We start from the raw sequence: 26,772 nt of genomic DNA, 5'->3' as shown, positions 1-26,772 counted from the left end.
AATAACTTTTATAAATGTTTGGGTTAAAACAACCCATATTCTTCAAGAAGCTTGTACTGTTCGGTCTTACAGTGTATCATAACCTTAATAATAATCTTTTCCTAATTTTCTTAGCTTCTGCTTACCGCGAGTTCTCCTCGCTCTCTCCACTCGCGCTGATCTCTCTCCCTCTCATCATCTTCCTCACCACCAATATCGTTAGAAGAAGATGGACCTGCACCTGTACTAAACCATGGATGTATAATAAGAACTGGATACAGCGTGGGAGGCGGGGCCTCATTCATTCCTATGAGAGCTGCTCATTAGCGCATGATGATAAAATGGCCCAACTTTTGAGAGAGTGAAACGTCACAGATTACCCAGCATGCCTGAGAAGTACCCGTATGTGCACTCATAGAGCATGCGCAACTTTAACCAAAATGCTCGTTCACATCAAGCACGTCAATTTGCGTACACATAACAGCACCGCGCGTTCATGACAGCATGGTAATGGATTGTTGTTATCATGGATTTGATATGAACGAGGCGGCAGTTAGCAGCTAGCGGCTAGCTAGTAATGATGCTAATGTCCACATCAATCGTTATGTACTTATATTACGCTGTAACAGGATCTAGTGATATCCAACAGAGCTTCATTTAGCATAAAATAATTATTGCACTGTATATATATATATATATATAAATATTATTTATATATATATATATATTTATATACAGTGCAATAAGCTTCTTAGTGCAATACGAAGCTACAGGGACGTTAATAATGTCGGTAATATTAACTTTATTTAATACAACATTTACGGTACAAGATTTAATCATACAGCCCATGTAGTATGATAATGAATTACAGCAAACATGTGCAATATATCCATTATTACAGCTCCGTGGGATGGCAGTAAGACGATATGGATCCGTTCTTATTGTGCATCCATGGGTAAAGATAAACGCAACTCACATTGGTTTCTCATACAGCATCTCTGTAAACTACGTGTATTCACTGAATTTCACTCTCTGCCTTTAACGGGTCGTTGTAGCTCCAATAGCTCCAGCCCCCACCCTCCCTGTGAGCACAGTGTGCTCTGATTGGTCGGGACCATAGACTATATATAAATATACCAATTCTAACAATCTACCCATTCCTACAGTAGGGGGCAGGGCTGGACTGGGACAGCAAATCGGCTCTGGCATTTAGACCCAGACCGGCCCAAATCCATAAAACAAACGAATAGTAGCGGTTCCTGACAAGAAGAATAACTCAGTATAATTTAAAACAACGCTATTATTATCCTTTTTACGTACCAGGGGCAAACTAAACTAATACATACAACAAGTATGTGTAACTATCAATCATTAGAAATTAGACCTTCAAACCCTCTCACAAAGCGAACAGTGACCGAGCAGGGGGGTCTGATGGTGGTGGAGGCGGGGAGGGAGCGGATCAACAGCTTGAGCAGCTGTCAACTCAACATTCTAAATAACCAACCAAAAACGATCGCTGGTTCATCTTGTTTTTGGCGTGAGAATAGTTTGGGAAGCGTGAGAGCGTGAGATTGAGAGTGAAAGCGTGTGTCACACGCTAGATGCGTGAGAGTTGGCAACCCTGGTTTACCTGCTGCAGGTGGGGCCGACCAGTTATACAAGAGGGAGATAATAGCTGTACTTATTTTTTAATGAGCCACATGCCATGATGCACCAACTTCAGACTTCCTTACAGAGCCACTCCTCCAACACACACAAACGCGCACATGACCAATGAGGGCACGAGATAAGTTTGTGCACAGATGCAGATCTCTCTCCCTCTCATCATCTTCCTCACCACCAATATCGTTAGAAGAAGATGGACCTGCACTTGTACTAAACATGTCGGTTATTTTGACACAAGCGGCAGCACGAGGGCCTGCTTTTTTCTTGCCCGCAATTGTTCTGCTCCCCCTTTTCGCTTGGCCTTCACCATTTCTAACTCGAACTTATTTTTTTCTCGAAAAAAAAGGCAGTTTGGCTTCAACGGCCGGCTCACCTCCTGGGGACGTGATTTAATGATGCACACCGAGCGGCCAAAGGGGGAGGTAATTAAAGATTTGATTGGGCCGGCCCAGTGTCAATTACTAAAAACATTTAAACAGAGGGCCAATCTACCCGTTTTATGGGCCGGGACTTAAAAAAAAAAAAGACGTGTTGGCCCAAAAGGCAGGTCGGCCCACCGGGAAAATGCCCGGTATGCCAGATGGCAAGTCCAGCCCTGGTACAACAGGAACTGACAGGGGACTTTTTGTGGGCTTGAGAATCAACCAGTTGACACATAAAAGCACTACTGTGTATATTTGATGACAAAACGCTTCACACAAAAACTGGTCCAGACTAAAGTATTGAAGCCAAACTAGGAGCTCTGTGAGCATACTTATGCACAGTTTTAATTTAAGGTACATTTTCACTGACTTAGTAAAGGTTAATCTTCACTAATTCATTGATTGTTGGGACTTTGAATCAACCCTGAATTATAGTTTTACAATCTTTACTTCTGTACCAAAAGTCATAAGGCACGTTCACACCGCAGTACTTTTCCCACAAAGGTTCATGAGAACGTAGTTAATGAGAACTCTTTAGTTCTCATGAACTAAGTACAGATCGCGTTCACACCGGAATAAATCCCTGGAGAAGGATTAGGCAAATGATTATGAAGCCGCTGACGTCACTCCTTCTTCTTCTGCTTTGGGTTTACTGGCAGGCCGCAAAAAACTTCACGGCGTATACCGCCACCCGAAAATATTATACTATGGGCTGTATGATGTAAATCTTGTATTAAATAAAGTTAATATTACCGACGTTACGTAGATTAACGTCCCTGTAGCTTCTTATTGCACTTGCAATATACCATTAAAGGAGTTGAACGTTGCTGTTTGCTATTACTATAATACCACGCAGGGATAAGCCAGAGTTTACAACCTTTGCATGTGGGCACAACACATTTGGACCCAGATGAATTAGCTATACCATATGATATCGTCATAGGAAGTATTAATTATACTTGTATATGTATATATATATATGTATATAGCCTGTGTTGTATATTTATACACACAAATGAACAACCTTGTGTGTGTCAAATAACAAGTTATTGTAGTGTTTATTTTAGTGTTGTTTTATGCGTATCCACATTTTGATTTCAGAACACAGGAGAATGCTGGGCACAACATAAAGCTCAACAGTGAAGCTGGCAATGCTGAACAAAACCATCACTAGATCCTGTTAAATCAGCATTATATAAAAGTAGCCTACATAACGATTGATGTGTACATTAGCATAATTACTAATTGAGTGGCGAAGTCCCTCCCCTTCCGGTGGACCTCCATGGGACCTTATTTCGGAGAAATTATGTATTGAAGAAAACTGTAGTTTCCATAGTTGAAAAACTATGATTTTTGGATTATCCGACCGCAACCCTGCTCTCTAGCAGTGGGTAAAAAAGGTTCCAATTAACTAATTTTAGTTCCGGCTCTTTTTGGTATGAACGCGACATTTCGGAACTATATCGGAACTAAAGCGGGGAAAGTACTGAGGTGTGAACGCGGCAATTGAAATCAATACAACAATGTACAGACAAATGTAAAGGAAGATGCATGGCATTGTTCTAAGGAACCGCCCTTTGACTTTCAGTGTACATGCTAACGTCATGCAGGGAGAGCATGAACAGATGATTACAGCCAATCAGCTTCCAAAGCACTGAAGCTAATGTTGTGCAAACATAAATGACAGCATGTCTGCAGAGGAAAAGGCTGTTAACACAGCATTTGGATATATGTGTTTATCATGTTAGATAACAAAAACGTTGCATTACACCCCTTAAACCCAAAAGGGCTTTGTTTGTAGTAAATCCTTAACCTTGACGATCATTGTTAACTATCTCATCTGTCTCTTATCTTCTGTAGGAGAGCAATTTCTAAGGCTAGAGATGTTTTAGTGCCCTCTTCCTCCTCTGAGCAGAGATTTAGACATTGAAAGTCCAGGTCTAAAAGGATTATTAACTAATCCACAAAATCTGTTAAATACTCACTATGTCCTGATGATTAGTTTTCCATTCTACTGAGGGCTGACGATGATTGTTTGAGTGATGGCATACTCTAGTTTTTTTTCTAGTGTATTCATGATTATTTTTTCGTGTTATGTCTGTAGGTGTTCTGTTTCGCCTGTCTGCAAGACTAACTTCGCCTTGGGGACAAATATCCATTATATTCAAAACCCAATACAAAAATAAACACGAACACAACATTTGAAAAGAATGTTTATAAAGGCAACACACATTTTATCTTAAGTGTTTGCATGAAGAAAATATAAACACAAAAAGATTAAAAAAACATTGATTACATTTGCCAACTTCTCTGCTGTCACATTCCAACCATAACAAACTTCAAATAGCCTGCTTTACAAATGTTAATGTTTTTAAAGGTGGTCTTGATTTGCGAAGATTATCTTGCCAAAATCCAATGAAAAAAATCCCTCTTTGCTTTATATCGAGGGAACCAGTGTGATCATCAATCATCAATGTGGTCATCGTCAGTGTTGGCCAATAAAAAATGGTCAGGACTCTATGCACATAGGGATTCCCACCATAAGTCTGGTTAATTATTCGCTCTAGCGAGGAGGAAAGCCCCTATGTGGCCCTCCCCGACCCCTGAACCCTCCCCTGTCTCCTCGGAAATTTGGCCGGTTTCTTTCACGGCCCCTGTCTCCGCCTCTTCCTGAATTTGGCCCACCACGTCCCCCTCTAGCTGCTCCGCCCCCACGGTCCGACTTCATCTTAGAAGGGGGAGATTTAGGTCGCAGCCTCTCTATTTCCTCAGTGCAGCCAGATAGGTTGTCATTGACGAAATGTGAGGCGTAGGTCTCTGGGTTAAAGTTACTGTTTGTCAAAGTAGGACCTACAGTCAGCCAGCCTAAAAAGAGAAAAAAGCACAAATGCAATAAGAAACTTAAAGCAAACATACAAGCAGATATTACCAAAGAAAGAAAAGTGGTTCAATCTCACCTGGCCTGATGGTTGAGTCTCGTCCAAACAGGTGCAACCTTCTGCGGCCCAAACAGAAATGCTCAATGATATGGAAGATCTCCACAGGCTTCTCAACATTTCCCATCTCAGGCTCCTCAGTGATGATCAAGTCAATGTCCACATTCGCATGGATGAAGTCACCGTCAGTGCTCCTGCGCACTGTTCCTTTGATTCCCATCAGGCAGTGTTCCTGGAGGGAGGATATTGATTTCAGAATCAGAAATCCATGATTTGTCCCATAGACGGAAAATGGTTCGTGTTACAGAAGCAAGGGACAGTGCATATGAAAAGGTACAAAAAAAATAGTAGTCTAACATATTAAGTATGAGAGAGAGAGAGAGAGAGATAGATATAATAAAATAGCATTAAAAGGTTAAAAAAATATATACATGTGGAAAATATACATGAGGAAATACAAATTTCCAGTAACAAATATATCATAAAATATAATTAAAACAGGTTTAACTTGGAATTCATCATGGACTTCTTATGATCCCAAAGCAATTAGATGATGTTATATGTACATTAACATATATTTCACATTGCTGTACCTTGGTCCTCTGGAATACTGCCTTCGGGTCCAGCGCCTTGGTTTTGCCTGGGTTGTTCTTATTGGTCTTGATCCAACAGATGTCCTCACACCGCCTAAAGCCCCACTTCCTCAAACACTGAAATGGTTGGAATAAAGGAAGTTATTATGTTAAACTATAGCCGTTTCTCAATGTCGAGTAAACCTGCTGCAGAGCCACTATTTCAAGTATACTATGTCATCGAGTGGCGCCGAAGGACTGTTTAAATGCATGTTAAATGCCCAGCATTCGGCGCTACTCAATGACGTAGTATAGTTGAAATAGTGGCTCTGCAGCAGGTTTACTCGACATTAAGAAACGGCCTATGTGTAACAACAATGCTGAGGGTCATGCAATACCTTTGAAAATTACTGTATCTTAGGCTATTGACATAATCAATGCGTTATTGACACAATGCATCCCTGGCACACTAATAAAACATGTTTCAAACAACAAACTGGTTTCCAAACTGATGAAAAGTGCATTAACTAGGCTCCATTTCAACATGCCTCGGAGACCTCCCCTCTGCATTAGCCCTGGGTGGTATCCCTGCAGACAAAGTGTTGTTTTCAGTTGTTTGAAAACTGAACTGAACTTGGTGAAATTGATACTTTGAAGGGTTGAAGGGTTAAGCGAACAAAAATGGTAACTGGTAGCAGTAATGCATGCAAGATTTGGGTGCTTACCATTGTAGAACAATTTAAATCAAATCAAATAAATGCACTATCTGACATGCTTATTAGTTGTTGTAATACTAAAGGTGAGTAGAATTACATGTGTAGGTTATAGGTTCACTCTCCTAGATAATTATTAAGAGAATGTCATTGATAAGTCGATATTCTATTGAAAAAATGCCAGATAAAATATAACTGCAGTTCATATTTTATTATTCTCCTGTTGACGTTGTGTGATTCATTTATTTCCTTCATTATCTGTGAATGCAAGGACAAATGGTTGTTTTGCAAGACATCAAAAAACCTGTATAAGTATAGCTACTGCTTGATAATCATCAAACTGAGGCAGCATGTTACGTTGGGTATTGCAATTATTCAAAGACGACACCCTTGCCGCATTGAAATGAGCCTACAGGTATCTCATGATCTGTAAAAAGCTGAGCCAACACCTCAACACTTCTTTTCACCTACACATTCCCAAGATGGATCCATATCATGTATGTGATGTAATAACAATGAGGGTGAATGTTGGGAAGTGGAATTACTAATGAAAAGCAGCCTTTCTCTATGATACTTAAGCAATAATGAAGATTCTGAATAATCTGCACAAAACGGTTTTTTCTTTATTCCTGGCCTGGCTTGTTGAAATGTTCAATATTTGGTTTAATGACCCTTTGCATTTGTGTTTGGGGAAAACTCATATTTATACAAATATAACAATAGTCTTTATATGAATCACAGTTGTGGAAAAACAGGTGCTGGTCAAACATTCCTACTCAGGTAAAAACTACAAGAAAATCAATTTCAGACAAAGTAAGCCATGCAGTGATGCTGTGCTGTTGGCAAGCACAATAGGGACATGTGTAACACCAACAATGACCATACAGCAAAGTAAATATGACCGTCATGTTACCATTCTGCCCATGTCCAGGCCTTCACCAGAGCCACACCAGAGAAAGACAAAGGAACGAAGATCTGATATCTCCTCAATTTCCAGTTTCATGATCTACAACAGCAGAGAAGAGGAAAGAGAGGTGAGGGAACACAATGCCATAATCATCCATCCAGTGGATACATAAATCACAAAACACTTTAACACTTCCTTTCCCTGAGGAAGTCCTGTCATGAGAACATTTAGCCCTGAAATCTGCTCATTGGCAGGGTCCTTGTGGATCCATGTTGCCCCCTACTGGGAGAGGATATGCATTCTCTTATTGTCTGTAATCCCACACAAAATCCTGCACAGGTCTAGTTTTGCACACGGACCCATTACCCCATTTATCTCTGTGTTCTATCTGGACCAGACCCTTTAATAGAGACCCAGAACCAGTGATTAGACACACAGGCTATACAGTCACTCCCTTTATAGTGCTTCATTTTTACTCTGGTCTAAGCTGGGATCTCTGCTCTTAAATCACAAATCCAGCTATGGAAATTTGAATAGAGATATTACAGAAGGGTGCATTTGTACACAGCAACAAGGAAGGTGGGCTATGCCAGGCAATGTTTTTGTAAGGTATTTCTAACCGTTCTAATGCAACGCTATGGGTGTGTAGGGATGGGTACCGAGCCCCAGTATTAAACGGGCCCTGGGGCTGAATTATTAAAGACCGTGGTAACGTTAAGCTCCGACATTATTGGTCTTTTTATCGGTACTGGAGACATCTAAAAAGTATATGTCATATGTATTATTGCTACACAAACATTATATTGCAGTTTTAGTGTCGCCAACTCCGTTTATAATACGCAAAAAGCGTCCATGACTATTTTCGATCTCTCTCCCCCGCCTGCTTGCAAGGGGGCGGGGCAGTTTACACACACGTGGCTGCCACACACACACACCACACACACACACACACACACACACACACACACACACACACACACACACACACACACACACACACACACACACACACACACACACACACACACACACACACACACACACACACACACACAACACACACACACAACACACACACACACAGCACACACACACACACACACACACACACACACACGTGTGGTTCAACTTTACCTGTCTCGATGTGGACAATGCTCGTTACCAAAAGTGCAATAAGAGTTTAGCATGTGAGGGCGGTAACACGAGCAATTTGCCTAAACATTTAGCAAAAGTGCACCACATTCAGACGGAGGAATGCACCGGGTTCGACTGTCTTTCTAGTAGCTCTGTAGCCCCATCCACGAGTAACGTTTCCACGTCAGGTGTTATGTATGCTAGCAGCAACACACCGAGTTAACTCAATGATACAAACATGGGTTAATGATTAGAGGTAACAGAGTTATTTAGTTTGTTAAAGTTTCAGCTATTCTGTTTACAGTTCTGTCATCAGATTATTTAATACGATTTGTTAAAACATTGTTGTTTCTTTTGATGTGAAATATTATGTATTTCATTTCAATAAAAAGCAATGTTAGTTTTGTTCACAATTTGTTTAGTTAGTTTACCTTCTTTTTTTCTCCAAAAGAACCGATAAGAGTACCGTTTAAAGACCGGACCGATAAGTGGTATCGATAAAAGTAGTAGTACCGTTAAAACCTTAACGATACCCATCCCTATGGGTGTGGCTTAATTTTGAAATGGTTGGAAATAATGCTGGCTAAGGTGAGATATCCTCCACAGAAAGTACATCTGATATCTTTGTTCTCTTTATATATTATGACTGCTGAAGTGCCCTTTGTCTTGCGGCTGTGGTGTGATGCAGATTCTCAGCTTGGTGGTACCATCACTTTAGAAGGGAAAAACTGTTCACATTTACGTTTTTTTAAGCTCCACTGCCCAGATAAGTTTGCCAATGTCTTCAACATTCCCCATACTTTTTTTTTGTTTGAGTTCTCCTTTTTAATAGATGCATTAATACACTCTCATACAATCATGCAGATTTGTATCGCCTTCTTTGTTGTTTTATCTCTATTTTTGTTTTTTAAATACATTCACATATTAGCCCTAACTGCTAAATGCAGACTAGTAACATGCATACTTACATCATCCCAGTTCCAGAACTGTTCAGTGTGGCTGGTGCCTGATTCTCTGTAGTATTCCTCTAGGGGGGGCTCAACCAGAATCACATCAAACTTGCACTTCAAATCCTGCAGGTCAAAGTTCTCCGGTTCAGCCTGGAGGTACCTAAACACAGACAGACAAAGACGCTCTCAGTTATAAGAGCAAACCTTCCCAAATAGTTAAGGCCAACTTCAACTTGGTCTTCTTAATTCAACATATGTTCTCTGGGTGTTATCACATTGACATTAAGGTAAATATTTAAAATCACATCATCATTAAACGTACATGGGAGGAGTGTTGGTGGTTGAGATGAGTTCGTCCTTCAGTCTGATAAGCTCCCGAAGCTTTGGGTATTCTTCAAACCGGTCAGCCAGGCCTGAAGCACAAAGGAAAACGAGGTAAGACGCCCACACAAATGTACGCACATAAAGGCAAGGCAAGGCAAGGCAAGTTTATTTATATAGCACTTTTCAACACAAGGCAATTCAAGTGCTTTACAAAAAATGAAAGACATTAAGAAAAAGGCATTTAAAATCAGTCATTAAAAAGAAAAGCTAATAAAATAAACATTAAAAGAAAAAATACATGGATAAAAGTTACAGTGCAGTCTAAGATATGAATAGTTCAATTAAACATTAAAAGAAAAAGTACATGGATAAAAGTTACAGTGCAGTTTAAGATATGAATAGTTCAATTAAAAGCAGCGACAAAAAGAAAAGTCTTCAGCCTGGATTTAAAAGTAGTCAGAGTTGCAGCGGACCTGCAGGTTTCTGGGAGTTTGTTCCAGATATTTGGAGCATAATAACTGAACGCTGCTTTACCATGTTTAGTTCTGACTCTGGGGACAGAAAGCTGACCAGTCCCTGAAGACCTGAGAGATCTGGATGGTTCATAATTTAGCAGGAGGTCAGAAATGTATTTTGGGCCTAAACCATTCAGTGCTTTATAAACCAGCAGCAGTATTTTGAAATCTATTATTTGACACACAGGAAGCCAGTGTAAAGACTTCAGAACAGGAGTGATGTGATCCACTTTCTTAGTGTTAGTGAGGACTCGAGCAGCAGCGTTCTGAATCAGCTGCAGCTTTCCAATAGATTTTTTAGTGAGACCTGTGAAGACACCATTGCAGTAGTCGAGTCTACTGAAGATAAAAGCATGAAGAAACACACAGAAGCACACACTCACCAACATCTCTAATGAAGTTTTGGGGCCGGTGCCCTGTGTCCACAAAGTGCTGACAGTAGTCATTGTGTGGGTTCAAACTCTGAGTACCCTGAAAACAAATAGATGGAAAAAATACATTTAAGAAAAATATATCTGCATAAACAGAGACGACACAATAGGGACATACTGTACGTCACACCAACAACAACAACAACAACAACAACAACAACCATACAGCTGTACATAATCTGGTGTGAACAGATGAACATGGTTTAACAGCGAGTGTCATTCCATTGCACAAAAAGTTGCATAATTCCATTGTCAGGTGCATAAAAAAGTCCTGAATGATTGGATGAATGCAATGTAAATATCCTGAATGCCGTAAGTTGTAAAACTTTGTGAAAATGGCATATAAGATAAATTAAGAAAAATATATCTGCATAAAGAGAGACAACACAAATATGAATGACAGGATGTGTATTCAAGCCTTTAAATCAGGGGTGGGGAACCTCCGGCCTCCGGGCCGTATACGGTCCGCGAGACCATTTGATACGGCCCTCGAGGTAATTTATAAACACACGAAAGAAAAAAAAAGATTATAGAAATCAAGACCGCAAAATAATTAAACAAGCAAGTTTTTCCTAGCCAAGGTCAGGTTCCTTGAACACAACACAAGCCTAACGTGTATATCTCGTGATATATGTCTCATCTGACAGAGGTGTAGTTCTGACGGAGAGCACCGGAATGCCGCTCCGGCACTTCAAAAATTGCAGTACGCATAAGGAGCCGTACACATGCAGCAGTTTTTGCGTGGCTGTGTCTTTAGTGTCTTTAGTTGTAAGCCCAGTTAATCTGTCATACTGATCCAGGGCCAACCCTCCCTACAGCCGATCACGCAGACTGCGTGGGGCCTCACCTCGCGGAGGGGGAGCCTCAACTGAGCCGCAAATGCGGCGCACCTATGAGCTTATGCGGCGCAATTAGTGTGGTATCGCGGCTGCAAGGCTCCACGCTCCATGTGCTTTATAAATAAATGTGATTGATTGATAAATAAAAAGAAAATCTGTTTACAGTTCTGTTTCATATGGATGTTGAGAGATGTATCCATAGAGCTCCTAATGTTGTTCTCAAAGTGCACCAGATTGATGCTTTTAACTTCAACATTTAAAAAAAAATCTTCCCGGGGGAGCTTGCCCCCGGACCCCCCTAGAGGAGGTGAGGACCCCCACCATATCTCTGATAGATATGGACCCCCATCCATATCTTTCTGTTTTGGTGGTCATGCCACAACCGTGCACGTGAATGCATGCGCGAGTCATGGTAAATTATCTAGATTAAGAGGTTGCTTTTTCTTTGCACAGCATGAAAGAAAGGCGAAATGAATGGGCTGTGATTTTTGTTATTTTAAGCAGAGGTTGAGGTCAATAACTTGTAGGGCCCTCGGAGGATGTTGTAAAAATCGAAATGGCCCTTGAGAGGAAAAAGGTTCCCCACCCCTGCTTTAAATACACATGTGATGCATCAGATTGTATAGACTTAATCAAAACTGTAAGTTCTAATTCAATGCAATACATTCTGAGAAACTCCAAGACAATATGAGGAACAAAACATTCTAAATACAGATGTCACATGATGTGTCATAACTTGTGACACCACGCAGGCTTTCTAGAGCTTATTATTACCTTTCACAGTGTGACTGATCACCAACGGCGCAAAGCATTTTCATGGTACAATAACATGCTATGCTTGTGTGTACCTTGTGACAACTGTTTTTCATCACCTCTTAAAACTGGTTGTGCATGACTAGTTTCTTCTTTGTAAAATAAAACATTGCAACTCATTTATATCAATACACAAAAAACTAACCTGTAATTACAGGTTGTGGCTAAGTGTGTGTGGTAGCTGCTACCCTACTTCTCACATGCTATTTACTTTACTAAAGCTTAGACGAATGGGAGATAAAGCATGTCCTTCCAGCTTTGGATCATACATTTAAAAAAAGAAATGTCTAAGATATCAAAAAGCGTAGTAAAATGGTTATCTGACCCTGGCTATTTTTAAAGTCTTATAAGCCGTTCATCCGAACATTTTGTCGATGTAGGTTAATGTAAATTTGTGACAGACGTATGATCAATACCTAGCCATCTGAAATTCAGAGAGTTGAAATAACAGATTTTGTTGAAAGTATTCGCTGTGGTTGATGGTGGACATACAAATAAATGCTACGTTGAAAACGTTGTTGACATGTACGCCTACATTGCACATCTCATCATATTCCTTTTAAATGTGGCCATGTTTTATTTTAATGTTAATTATTATCATTATTATGGTGTTGAAAGTGAGAATTACATAAACCCATTAAAAAGGTTGTATATTTTAATATATACTGTATATATGGCTGAGTGGTTCAACGGTCATTGTTTTTTTCTTTGCGCAAAAAACAGTGTAATTGCAGTTAAACATGATAAAAGAACAGAAAACTATCTTCAATTATAAAAATACAGATTACTAGACCTACAGTATAAGAGACATTTTCTCCCAACTAAAAAATTGTAAAACACATCATATACCCGCATTAAATCGCAAAAGCGCAGCAAATTATTCAGAAGCTAATAGCATTATCAGCTGGTTGACATAAATAGCAGCTAAATCTAGTTCGCCTGTGCAGTGGCGTTTTTATATGTACAAAAGTGGTGGGGCACAAAAAACTTAGATGTCTATATATAAGCTTCTGCAGTGAGGTTCATGGCTGGTGAGGCACTGACTCTTCAGGTTTACAAATATTATATTTTGACCTAAATCAAAATATAATATTATTTTCAAAAGCCTCTTTAGTCTGATGCTTCAATTAATTTTAAACAGACAGTTCAACAAAAGGATACCCAACACATGTAATTGTATCATTTAAATATTGAATTGTTCTCTCTTAGTAAGATCCATGCGCAGTTTATTTCTGGGTTTTAGGACGTATCTCTCTCCTCCTCTTCACCTGCTCTTCACACACCACACTTTTCGCGGCACACGTACTTACAGCCAATCAGCTCTGAATGATGTGAGATGACGTATGGTGGGGATGGCAGCTATATGCCCCTATGGTCATTATTTTTTTGCCACACACATTAAATAGGATAATACTCTGAGCATGCGCAGTGTAGTTTTTACAGTCACCATTGACTTAAACAGGGAGAGGGAGGGGCAGGATCGGGTTTTGTCCCACATGGCTCAAAACAGCTCAATAGGCACACACTGTAGACACTAATTAGAAGAACACAGACTAAAACAGCAATGTACAGACGAATCAGATGATTAAACATGATCTTAAAATATATTGTTTAATTTATTTTTTGCATTTTTTTGTAATCATTACTTTTAATACTTTCTGCTGACACTAGGTGGGGCTGTGCCCCACCTGCCCCTAATGACCAGTCGCCACTGCGCCTGTGACATTTATGGTGTTCCAGTAAAGTAGTAGGTCCTGCACGCAACAGTATGTAAGGGCAGGTGCAGGTGCAATGCATAATAAAAGTAATAATTAAAAGTATGCGACTTGGAACGCAGCCAGTGTGTCTGTAAAAAGAAAGAGAGCAGGTTTTCAAACCTTGAGGAAAGTACTAGAGTCCTTGTACACTTCTTCATACGGGTTGTTTTCATCCGGCTGCTGCACCTCCGGCTCATCCTAACACACAAAAACACAATGAGGTTCATACTTTGGTCAGTGTGCGAAAAAGCACACGTCCGATCGTCCGGAACGTGTTATTTACAATATCGGACAAGTAAATCTCAAGGCAGAACTCATTCGCAAATTGTCCGTGTCCCCGCGGACCGCAGTTTTGTTTTTGTTCCTTGTGTTCGTTCTCTTTCTCTGTCCTCGCGCTGTCCTCACATCAACTCCTGAACAACAACAAAAAGCCGGCGTTTTATCCAGTTTGTACACAACGATGGAGAAACTTAACAAGCAGCAGTGGTCCACTGAAGAGACCAGCTACCTGCTGGGAATCTGGTCTTCTGAAGAGGTACAGAGGAAGCTGGAGCACAATCGGCCATTGTTGTTGTTGTCGGCGTCAGCTGTGAGGGGTTTCCGCACGGTTTGGCTTTATGAAGCAGGCACGCAAACGGTTACGTCATGACGCAAACGATGACGCAATGACGCAGCACCAGTCGGATTCTGGGCAGTGTGAAAAGAGCCGGAGCTAAACCGAAGAACCGGTTCTGAACCTGAAAAGCTCTAGCACGGAGCTTGAACCGGAGTTGCGTTGGTGTGAATGACGTATGAGCAGTGTTGGGCAAGTTACTTTAAAAAAGTAACTTTTAAAAAGTAACTAGTAATAGTTATAGTTACTGCTCTCGAAAAAGTTACTTTATTAGTTACTAAATTATAGAAGTAACTAGTAACAAGTTACTTTACTTAAAAAATAATAACAATAAAAATACAAGTTGTTGTGTTGTTCTGTGGCACCGTAAGAGAAAAGACAACTCCCCATCATTGTAGCAATTATCATTATGAAATAGTGGAACAATAAAACACAAAAGTGCGATTTTAAAAGATCGTTTTTTGGCTGTATAGATGGTGTTGCTCCATCTGGGTCACTGCCGGTGGTTGAGACGGTGGGGTCTTTGGCGACTAGTTTTATAGCCCCATGCACATTACTTAGGTGCTTCAGGAGATTGGCATTGCTGTTATTCGATGTGGACAATGCTTTCTGTCCTGCACACAGTTTACATTTTACCGTAACATTTGTTGCGTCCTTTATCCCCACAAATTGAAAATAGTGGTTATATTTCCAAGTTGCAAATGCGCTGCTGCTCTCGCTGATACTTGCATCTGCCATTGTGTGTGTGTGTGTGTGTGTGTGTGTGTGTGTGTGTGTGTGTGTGTGTGTGTGTGTGGTGTGTGTGTGTGTGTGCTAGTGGTGAGCGTTGCTGTGTGTGTGTGTGTGTGTGTTAGCATTAGCAAGTGTTTGTGTGTGTGTGTAATTTCCCCATAAGGCAAGACCCGCCCAACTCTGTCTCTGATTGGCTTACCCTGAAATGTTACCCCGCGTTAACCAATCATCACTCCTCTCTGGTTACTTTCTCTTTTCCATGGTACTGTGAGAGGACATCGCTGTATTCGCCTGTAAGCTACATCCGCAGGGAGATTCGGTTCAGTTCCATCACATAATGTAACGCAGTAACGCACCCATTTAAATCACAGTAACTATAACGGCGTTACTTAATGGGAATAGGTAACTAGTAACGCTATTAGTTACCGCAAAAAGTAGTTGCGTTACAGTAACACGTTACTTTGTAACTTTGTAACGCGTTAGTCCCAACACTGGGTATGAGTAAGCGGGGACATTTTCAAACTCTTAGGCCCAATTCCAAATCACACCCTACCCACTCCCACTCCGTGACGGAGTGAACTCTGTGGTGGAGTGACACTTGCAGCTAAACGAGGCTCCCTCCTGTCATGTTGAGGGTGTAAATACAGCGGCAAGCTTTGGAACAAACTCTCCTCTCTCCGGCAGAAACAGGAAATGCCGTAACTGTATCTAACAACGGTTTCAAAAAAGCATCTCTTGGACACATTTTTTAATGAATAACTAAAATAAAACTCCAAACATCTTTAATCGTGTTACTTTTTTGTAAAGCTCTTTTAGTTTTAAACCTGATGTTTATAAACTTCTTAGTTTTTGCAACAGTCTGTAAATATACACAACTTTATAATAAAATGCATAGGTATGACTAAACACAGTTTAGTCACAGATCCTAAGTTAAAAAAATATGAGGTTATCATGAGGTTGTTAACATCGCAATTTATCAGTGAATGTTTGCAGGAACTACTTGTTAACAGCTTGTTTCCTGACAGACACACACAGCATTGAGTCCGGTCAGGTAGGGCAGCACGTGAAGTCTGCACCGATGCAGACTTGCTGTTTGAGGGCTTGGTAACCCACTCCCCCTCCACACTCGTTGGTTTGGAACAGCACTTAATGTGGCGGACCCTCCGCGCGAACGTGCAAATGGAGGGGTAGTGTGTAGGGGGATTGGAATTGGGCCTTAATCTGCCCTCATGTCATCTTCACCCAAAAGGTATCAATGCTGTGTACCATTGTGCTTTACGTTTTATTACTGGATGTGGATATTGGGTACACCATTGCACTTTATATGCTGCTGCTAATTGGCCATCTTTGTCTGCTCGCAGACTTTTCCCACTGGTTGGGTTTTATTTATAAATCTCTGCTTGGGCTTGTTCCTTCTTACATTTGCACATTTATGTGTAAAAGAGAAAGTCTATATGGCCTGGGCTCCCAAGATTTTATTCAGATGCTGGTTCCTAAAGTAAGAACAGAACTGGGTAAAACAGCTTTTAAATATGCTGCCCCCACTGCTTAGAATAATGTACAGGAAGAGCTTAAACTCCCAGAATTGATCACTATGGGGGAATTCAAGTCCATCTTAAAGGACAGAGAACAAGACACCATTGGTAGATGTGATTGCTCGTATATCCTAAAATTGAAGTCGTTTTAAAGTTTACCAGTTTTTAATGATTTTTAATAGTTTCTTTTATGTTGCATATTTGACTGGCTAATGTGCCATTTTATTTGTGTTTTACTGCTGTCTTTGTCTGTCTGTATTGTCTGTGTTTTATCTGTTGTAACTTTGTTCATGCTGCCCTTCTTGGCCAGGTCACTCTTGTAAAAGAGATCTCAATTAGTTATTTTACCTGGTTAAATAAAGGATATATAGCATTAGTTTATATATATATAATATATATAAACTAATGCTGTCAAAATTATCGCGTTAACGGCGGTAATTAATTTTTTGAATTAATTGCATTAAAATATTTAACGCATTTAACGCATGTGCAGAATGGCCCGCCCCATACATCCCACCAGTGGCAGCGCCAGGGTATGGCTAGGGTAGGCTACACCCATACCAAGAAATGGCTTAGCCCCACCATGAAAATTATGTTAAAGTAAGCAAAATAAAGTCCGCCAACTTGCGCCGAGTATTGCACAGACAGCAGTTTGTTTGTTTGTAGCCTTTATTTAACCAGGTGAAGCCCCTTGAGATCAAAAGATCTCTTTTTCAAGGGTGACCTGCAGGACATTAGTTACACATGTAACATAAAAACAACAGAACAACAATAAGGATGACATACAACATAATGTACAGGGTACAGTTTACAAACTCTATTTACAGTGACAGGTACCATGAGTATCAAACAGCATGTCACCCAGCCGAGTTTTAAAATGATGCAGGGGAAGCAAAGTGCTCAGTTTTAAACATGTTTGCAGACTGTTCCAATTTAGTGGAGCTGCACAACTAAAAGCTTTCTTCCCTAAGACAATCCTAGCACTTGGCACATTTAATAAAACAACATCATGAGATCTCAGGCAATATGTACTTTCAATTCGTCGAGAGATCAGAGAGCAGATATAAAATGGGAGTTTACCCAACATGGCTTTGTAAATGAACATGTACCAATGACTGAGCCTCCGTACAGTTAGTGAAGGCAGACCTGCCTTGGCATACAGGGTACAGTGATGAGTAAGTGCTTTATAGTTAGTAACAAATCTCAGAGCACTGTGATAGGCGGCATCTAACTTTTCCAGGCAATGGGCAGGTGCATTCATATAGATCAAATCACCATAGTCCAGCACAGGTAAAAAGGTCACAGTGACTAGCCTTTTCCTGGCTTCAAAAGAGAAACAGGACTTGTTTCTGAAAAAGAAACCTAGTCTAACCCTCAGCTTTTTAAGCAGGTTATTGACATGAAGTTTAAAAGTAAGACAATCATCAAGCCAGATACCTAGGTATTTATAAATGGTAACCACTTCAAGTACTTGTCCTTGCATAGTAACAATATCCAAAACAGGCTCTGGTGTCTTTTTAGCTTTTGAAAATAGCATTAACTTGGTTTTATCAACATTTAAAATAAGCTTAAGTTCAGCAAGCTGAGTCTGAATAATGTTAAAAACAGCCTGTAATTTAACACCAGCCTCCTTAATGGAGGGACCTGCACAATACATCACGGTATCATCAGCATAAAAATGTAAAGCAGCTTCATCCACATTTTCACCTAAACTGTTGATATATATGGAGAATAAAAGTGGACCTAAAACAGAACCTTGAGGAACACCATTAGCAATGTTTAACCACTCAGAAGACAGCCCATCAAAGTGAACACATTGGGACCTTTCAGAGAGGTAGTTCACAAACCAACCCACTGCATGGCTGGATATGCCGATACTGAGTAGCCTCTGCTTTAAGATGCGATGATCGACGGTATCAAACGCTTTGGAAAGGTCAATAAATAGAGCTGCACAACTCTGCTTATTGTCTAAAATACTCGTAATGTCATTCACCACTTTCATTGTGGCAGTGATGGTGCTATGTTGTTTTCTGAAGCCTGACTGATATTTAGACAGGATATCATTTTTACATAAAAACTCCTTTACCTGTTCACTCACTAGGCGTTCGAGCACCTTCGCCAGAACTGACAATTTAGAGATTGGCCTATAGTTATTTAAAATAGTTGCCTCCCCTCCTTTTAGTAAAGGCAAGACATAAGCTGACTTCCATACTTTTGGAATTGCATTTGTGCTGAGGGAGAGGTTAAAAAGAGTAGTAAGAGGAAGAGCAATAAAATCTGCAGCTATCTTTAAAAAGAAAGGTTCTACGTTGTCCGGGCCAGCCGGTTTCTTAGGATCTAGCTTAGATAAGGCTTCATGAACAACATTGACAGTAAAAGGAGTAAAACTGAAAGTTTTCCAGACCACATTGTTCAGAGTCACGGATTGGGGTGTTCACAGAAGCAGAGTTAGTCACAGAATCAAACATAGAACCGCAGGACACAAAATGCTCATTAAAGCAATTTAACATGGTGGCCCGGTCCGATATAGTGCCAGATGCTGTGGTAAGGCACGGAGATAGCTCATTACGGATCTCACCGGTGGATATCGATTTTATTGCTTTCCAAAATGTCCTAGGATTATTTAGGTTTTCTGTGGTAACTGACAAATAGTACTTCGACTTTGCACTTTTGACATTTGAAGTGAAGCTATTCCTTAGCTGCCTAAAACGCAGCCACTCTACCTCTGAGCCTGATTGCCTAGCCTTTGCCCAGGCCTTGTTTCTCTCATGAAGGAGACTAGACAGCTCAGCAGAAAACCAAGGATTGTCTCGTCCCTTTACTCTAAATGTACGCAGGGGTGCATGTCTATCAATGATCTCCATAAAACCAAGATAAAATAAGACCATGCGGTTTCCACATCAGCACACAGATCGATTTTAACCCAATCAAAATCAAACAGATCATGCACAAAACCCTGCTCAACAAAATGCTTTTTGTCTCTCTTAATGATAATGCGAGGTTTAACCTTTTGGACCTTAGTGTCCCTAATTGTGGCTACAACACAGTGATCGCTCAGATCATTTGCAAATACTCCCACAGATGAATATTTATGGGGAACATTAGTTAAAATGAGATCAATTAGGGAGGATTTATTAGGGGACTTAATATTTGGGCGAGTAGGACTGTCAACAATCTGAGTAACATTCAAAGAGATACAAAGGTTTTTAAAATCCTCTGACACTGCAGTTAACCAATCCCAGTTAAAATCTCCAAGTAGCACTATTTCCTTGTAGTCTAGTTGTGATAAAAGATTTGCTAGTGAAGACAAGGAGTCTTTGACAGCTGAGGGGGGTCTGTAACAACTCACTACCATGACCTGTTGACCCTTTGCCACTTCTATATTTATGGCTAAAAATTCAAATTGCTTACTGATCGATTTGGAAACTAATGTGGTTACACTGAACTTATTCTTAACATAAATGGCAACGCCACCACCTTTATTAGGCCGGTCTGTACGATACACATTAAAACCATTTAAGGCAATGTCAGAGGCCAAAATAGATTTATTTAGCCATGTTTCTGATAAGACAATGACGTCAGCGTCAGTCGATTTTGCCCAGATACGGACAAAATCTAGTTTACCTAACAGACTGCGCACATTCAAGTGGATGAAACCCAACCCAGACCTAGCTTTAAAATCAGCAGGAGTAGCGATCTGACTACTACTACTGGGCGGACCAGGGTTAGGTTGTACATTTCCTGACAGTAATAACAACAACAAAAAACAGGCATCTTTTCCTCTTAAACGACACAAATACATTGTCATCTAATTTAGAAACACCGGAAAAGTCTGCGAGAGTGTGATTAGAGCTTAAGAAGCAGTCCTTAAGAACCATCATCGCAGGAAAATAAAAAAGACAAACATATTTTGTCGAGCAGATTGACTGTGACAAGGCAACCGGTAATTGTTTGAGCAACACATCCGAACCTTTGCAGGGGATGCCCACTGCGGGTAGCAGAACAGACCTGAATCCAGTAGTCTTCTCAGAATGAATAGAGATCTTCTCATAGTCCAAAACAGTTAACAGGCACAGCAGAATCCCGATATGGGCCATTTTCCCAGACCAGCACACAGTATCCGCGATGTTCCTGGAGCAAAATCAGCACAGCAGCAAAGGACAGGCGAAAACAGCAGCGTGGAAGTGCTCCGGTCCCTCCGTGGTATCCCCGGGGTGAAAGCAGGCCTCTGCAACAGCAGAATCAGGACAGGTGGAAAGCAGGCCCCAGCGGTGGTAAAATCCTCGTCCGCACAGCAGCACACGCCCGGTGGAAGCAGGCCAAGCCCGAAGCGTGGATCCACTCCGTCTCTCCGCGACGACTCCGGGGTAAAAACCTCTCCAGTACAGCCGTATTATACAGGTGGGAGCAGGCCTCCGTAGATCGCAGATCGCAGGCAGCAAACAGGTGGAGCCGCTCCGTCTCTTCGCGACGAGCAGGCCTCCGTAAATCGCAGATCGCATGCAGCAACAGGTGGAGTCGCTCCGTCTCTTCGCTCCGTCTCCGGAGGAAAAAACACCTCAGTACAGCCGCACTCGACAGGTGGGAGTAGGCCTCCACAGTTAGTAAGATTGATTTCAGTAGCCACTTGTCTGGAAATACCGAAGACCAGAAACGGTTTTAAAAACTTTTGTCACGTAGTGATCGTCTTCTCAATAGAACATCTTTGATAATGTCTTCTGGCCAATCAGAATCAAGATAACGGCGTGGTGTTGTTGCAGGAAGTCCCGACGGAGAATACTTTTGCTGTAGTAGGTGCACATAACTGGTACGCAGGTTATGTGCGTAATCTGAAATGCGTACCGTCACTTGTGTCACAAAGCGCATTTGCGTACCGACGTACTTGTGAAGCTTTTCCAGAAGGCGGTTAGATCACCGGACGACAGAGTCGGTCTCCGTGTGCACAGACAGGGCTGCTGTTAACGTCGGTCTGTACAACAGAATTGTGTCAAAACTACGCCAACCGGCTGCGGAGGGAGACTCCCCCCCTTCACTGGAGAACTGCGCTAAAACAGCTGATCACAACGTTCACACTCTGTGGTCATGAAGTACTCCACTAGCCCCCCCCCCCGTCGACTTTCCTGAAGTACTCCCCCGTTGATAGAAATCAACACGTAATGAATTAAGACCCCACGGTTTGATGATTGATAGGTGCTCTCTTTCATTTTGACACAGAAAAATGTTACAATAAACATGTTAAATGGATATATCCACCTTCTTTCATTTATCTTTCCATTCCCACAACAATATACATAAATAAATGACATATTTTGGACATAGTTCGAATGGTGATTAATAGGGATGCTCCGATCGCCAATTTCGGGGCCGATCGCCGATCACCGGAATCAGTATCGGCCGATACCGATCGCCGATCCGATCGAGTGGGCGGGGCCTAAATGGAAGATTTAAACATCACTTTAAATCTTCCATTTAAAGTGATGTTTATAACTCAGTTAATGGGGCTCATTCACTGGAGCTTCCACAAACAACAATCAACTTAATTATTACATTCAAATGATGTACATTATTCAAGTTTACATTCACTTTGGATAATAACACGGGAGAAATTAGCGGAAGCGCTCTCTTTTCCTCTCTCCCTCTCCTGACAGCCTGTCAGTATCTCATGCAGCTCACTGATCCAGTAATGAGTGACCTGACAATGAAGAATAAATATATTTATAATAACTAGTTTAGCTTGTTCCAGAGGTAGATAAAATAGCTAAGTGTGTTAGGTCTAACTCTTACGGTACGTCCACACAGCAGCTTTTCAAAAATCTTGAAAATCTTGGAGATGGGCGTGTCTGAAAGCTTGGGGATTTTTTGCGAGCAACGCGACCAACAACCAATCACATGAATCTTCCGCCCCCGACATACAAAGCAAAAAACCCCGGGGATTTTATGCGAGCAATATATATATATGTAAACTCCCCAAACAGGCGAAAACTTACCAGTTTCACCCACTGTCTCTGCCACCTCCCTCCATATCTGGTTCCTCCGGTTTGTATCCCGTTAATAGTTCTGGTCGTAAAGAACCGGGTGATTTGCTACCGTAATTTCTCGTTTGGAATATGAGGAAATGAACTGCGGTCTGGTTCTCCCTGTGTGTGTGTTTCGCTGCGCTTACCTGTCCGGCGGGCGGAGCTGCAGGATTTCTGCTTCACACACACGTTGCATACCGCTATTTTACTGTCTTTTTCGGACACCATAAAATAATGCCAGACCGGTGAAGCCATTTTGGCGAGCTTGTTTTGCCGCACACAGAGAAAAGTGTCGGCTCTCGCGATCGGCATGTTTAGAGAGCACCGATCGATCGGTAGAGAGTGAGTATCGGCCGATATCGATCGGTGACCGATCGATCGGAGCATCCCTAGTGATTAATCATGATTAATTCATTTTTAAGCTGTGATTAATCTGATTAAAAATGTTAATCGTTTGACACCCTTATATATATATATATATATATATATATATATATATACACATATACATATATATATATATATATATATACATATATATATATATACATATATACATATATATATATATATACATATACATATACATATACATATATATATATATATATATACATATATAATGGGTGAAACTGTTCACAATAATGTTTTACAATAACCTCAAGTTTTAAATGTGATAGATCCTACATTTTAAAACTCATGGAAACAACAGAAAAATGTTTGCAGCATCTTGAGAGATCACAGTTGTGGGTGGCGGCAAAAAAAACAACTTTTTATCTGGTTTTGTTGTCTCCTTCTCATGTTTTATTTACAGTGGTGCAAACACACCTATGGTGAAAAAAGAGAGAACTATTCGAAGCAGAAAAAAAACAGCGTAATATACCATCTGACAAAGGCCTGCACTATAATGCTTCAATTAACTGGCTATTCTTTATAATATACTCAAATCAATAGGAGACAGAGATGTTAAGTTAGAAATCAAGGGTTTTTACAGGTAGATATTATCAAGGGTGTAACTTTGGTTTAAGAAGTGGGGGGGGACACAAAACGGGGTCCTCCGCAATTAACCATATATATTATCATTATATATAATGAATGTGCAAACTTATCTAGTATCCTATCCATATGAACCTGTTTATTTGTGGGGGGACCTCACCTCCTCTTGGGGGGTCCAGGGGCATGCTCCCCCAGGAAGATTTTTTTTTTTTCTTTAAATTGAAGTTAAATGCATCAATCTGGTGCGCTTTGAGGGCAACATTAAGAGATTTATGGATACATCTCTTAACACTCATATAAAACAGAACTGTATAATGCTTCAATTAACTGTCTTCTGTTGGTCGCTTGTTAGCAGACCCTTCAAGCGATAGGAGAGTGCACAGGTAGAGGAGGCGTAGTGCGAGGGATCATTGTCCACTAGTCGTGCTCGCTGATGGATACAAAAATATACTTTGGCGGCCGTTAATAGGCTATACGTGGGCGGTCGCCCCCAAGTAAAGTCTATGTTTTGAAGTGAGAAGTTGTCCATCAGTCCGTGAGTTGGACACCCCCCCCCCCCCCCCACACTCTTCGGTTCTCCACGAATTACAGAAGTCACCCAAATCAGCATTAAAAAAGCGGGAGGCGCCGAAAAGCGACTAATTAGCATCACTATATTTAGGAAACTTGGTGTTATGTTAAAGCTAAGTGTGTTTTCATACTGTAAATTGCTGGCACATTTGTTTAGAAAAGTGCAATATTAAATCAGGTTTATAATCATATGATAGGGTGGATGCTTCTTTAACCCATGTAGATTCCTAATGCTCACCTTTGGTTCTTCAACATCTTCCTCTGTGTCCTCTCCCTCCGTCAGGGCCTTCCTTTTGGAAGGTACGGCTAAACTGTCAAATGAAGCCCTGCAAGACACAACAAATATGAGATACATTCCAAGATACTTTGCCACATTAATGCACAAAACCCACATTTTAGCGCTGACAATAACAAAGCAAAACGTCTAAGCAAGCGGGACAAACATATAACAATACTTTAAAGAAAATGAGGTGGGCTGTTGTGTGTAGAGGAGTGAGTGAATACAATATGATCAATGTGTGCATAAATGCAAGGATCAGATCAAACAAAAACCTTAAAAAGGTTTGGATAGGCAGCTACTCTGTATCGTGTTTTGTGTTATTCATGCCATTAAAATCCATTTGTAAATTAAATTAACTAACTCTTATGCTTACAACTGCACCCCTAATTTATTATTTATATTGTTACTAACCTGTTCGCCAGGATTTTGTTCAACCCGTTTTTGATCATAGCTTACCTGCATGTCTCTCTTGTCTCCTCGATTTCTTTTAGTTCATCTTTGCTGTTTAGGACAGCTCCGATGCTGTCTGCACTTTCAGCTCCCAACTGGGGTTAGAGAAAAAGGAGAAAGTCATTTATTTATGTCCTTTATTATAAAATGCATTGTTTAGCTCAGAGTTGTCTCTCAGCATGTTACTGCTTTTGTGTAGCAGCAGCTTCAACAACTTATTTAAAGTAAAGTTGTATTTTATCTAACACCATTTTCATTATAGTCTGACTACTATATCTGCAACAATAGCTTAACATATAGATACAATTAATTAACATTCAATGTTTCAGGGATGTTATTTATGCCTGGAGTCCACTCGATGGAGAACAATGTAAATGCGGAGATAACTCAGCTATGTTATCTTCCCTTATGCATGTATTGGTGCCACATGGCTCTTTCCTTGTCCACCACGTTTTCAAAAATGCGTAATTTAAACAACATGTTGTGATCTAGCAGCTCCATAGATGGTCAACAGATACCATTATAGCTTCAGTTAGATTACTTGTGAACTATTAGCTAACATTACATGCTAACATCACCAAGAAGCTCCACTTGCCTGTTGAGCTAAAAGCTCGCGTCTACGTTTTTGTTTCTCGCGAATCTCTTGCAGTCGACTGTTCATTTTCTTCACTTTGTATAGTTTCTAATCAACTATCAACCACATTTGCTCGTTGATACACACAGTTAAAGTTGATTAGCAAGCTATTATGGTAGCCAACAATCGGCCAATGTGTAATAGCCGCTAAAAAATAACAATGGGTGCACTCGTTACGGCCCCGGGACGCTCCGGTTTGTCACTGCCTTGGTGTACTGTAGATGGAGCAAGCAGCTACAATAAGGCATTACAGACATCTGGGAGTGGCTGTTGCCTTGCGTTGTATACTGAGGCGTTTATTTTGTATACGGTGCTGGCAGTCCACTTTCATTGTGTCAATTTGGTTAACCGACAAACGCTATTTATCCAGTGCCGACTCCGTCAACCCACTTACGGCGTACGCCGGTTAACATTAGGAGTGAACACTTTTGTGATCGAATGGATGCTGCGTGATGATGTCACCCGGTAGGACGCTTCTGTTTGACGTTTACTGATGCCTCCTCCAATCAGAGGATACTATACTGTAGACGCTGGAGGCGCTATTTAGTCAATTCCATCCTGTCATCACTACTCAGGGAGAGAGCACTTCAAGCAAAATCATGCAATCCAATACCGCTCTGCCTCTGCGCCAAACTGCAGCATCTCTCAGATAGTGTGCTTCACTAATGTAGCCACAACAAGAAGATCCTTAACAAATTGTTAATTGTAAATGCTTTTTACTTGCCAGGCTTAAGTAAAATATGGATACTAGACCTATAGGTTAAATATGGTGTGGGAATTGCTTAAACTTATGATGTGAATCAGAAGTGTAATGCATAGGCCTACGCCAGAATAAACTGTTAACACAATCTTTTAGTTCATTTTCGCTTTGTTTCAACAATTGCAAGTGTGCTTTTAATGTTTTGGGAGCATGGATACCATGCCACGGTTTACATGGCCCGGCTAATATGTGCAATAGCCTTATTACAATTTACAATAAGTGTCCCTC

General features: G+C 40.8%; 1 protein-coding gene across 3 annotated transcripts; it reads right to left on the bottom strand.

The window, feature by feature from the left end:
• Positions 1-4,262: 4,262 nt before the first annotated feature.
• mettl14 (methyltransferase like 14) lies at positions 4,263-26,175 on the bottom strand. 3 transcript variants are annotated; one of them, XM_034211719.1, is made up of 11 exons: positions 25,746-26,169; positions 25,157-25,245; positions 24,659-24,746; positions 14,078-14,155; positions 10,501-10,588; positions 9,601-9,691; positions 9,297-9,438; positions 7,201-7,293; positions 5,596-5,712; positions 5,024-5,234; positions 4,263-4,931 (listed from the first exon to the last, which is right to left on the bottom strand). In XM_034211719.1, exons 1-11 carry the CDS (start codon positions 25,809-25,811, stop codon positions 4,630-4,632), a joined length of 1,365 nt encoding a protein of 454 aa, XP_034067610.1. In that variant the 5' UTR covers positions 25,812-26,169; the 3' UTR covers positions 4,263-4,629. The 3 variants fall into 3 exon arrangements, with proteins under 3 accessions (XP_034067610.1, XP_034067611.1, XP_034067612.1); XM_034211721.1 differs by having other exon boundaries at positions 4,660-4,980; positions 5,030-5,234; positions 25,746-26,175; XM_034211720.1 differs by lacking the exon at positions 14,078-14,155.
• Between the last annotated feature and the right edge of the window lie 597 nt (positions 26,176-26,772).

This window comes from Gymnodraco acuticeps, unplaced genomic scaffold (genome assembly GCF_902827175.1).
Source record: "Gymnodraco acuticeps unplaced genomic scaffold, fGymAcu1.1, whole genome shotgun sequence".
Classification (NCBI taxonomy): domain Eukaryota; kingdom Metazoa; phylum Chordata; class Actinopteri; order Perciformes; family Bathydraconidae; genus Gymnodraco; species Gymnodraco acuticeps.
The sequence above is the reverse complement of the archived record's forward strand: the minus strand, read 5'-3'. Positions and strand labels throughout refer to the sequence as shown.

Coding starts and splice junctions, on each gene's coding strand:
- mettl14 (XM_034211719.1), bottom strand. CDS start 25,811: ATGAACAGTCGACTGCAAGAGATTCGCGAGAAACAAAAACGTAGACGC. Junction 9,439..9,600: donor ACCACCAACACTCCTCCCAT/GTACGTTTAATG, acceptor GTCTGTGTTTAG/GTACCTCCAGGCTGAACCGG. Junction 4,932..5,023: donor AGACTCAACCATCAGGCCAG/GTGAGATTGAAC, acceptor TTCTCTTTTTAG/GCTGGCTGACTGTAGGTCCT.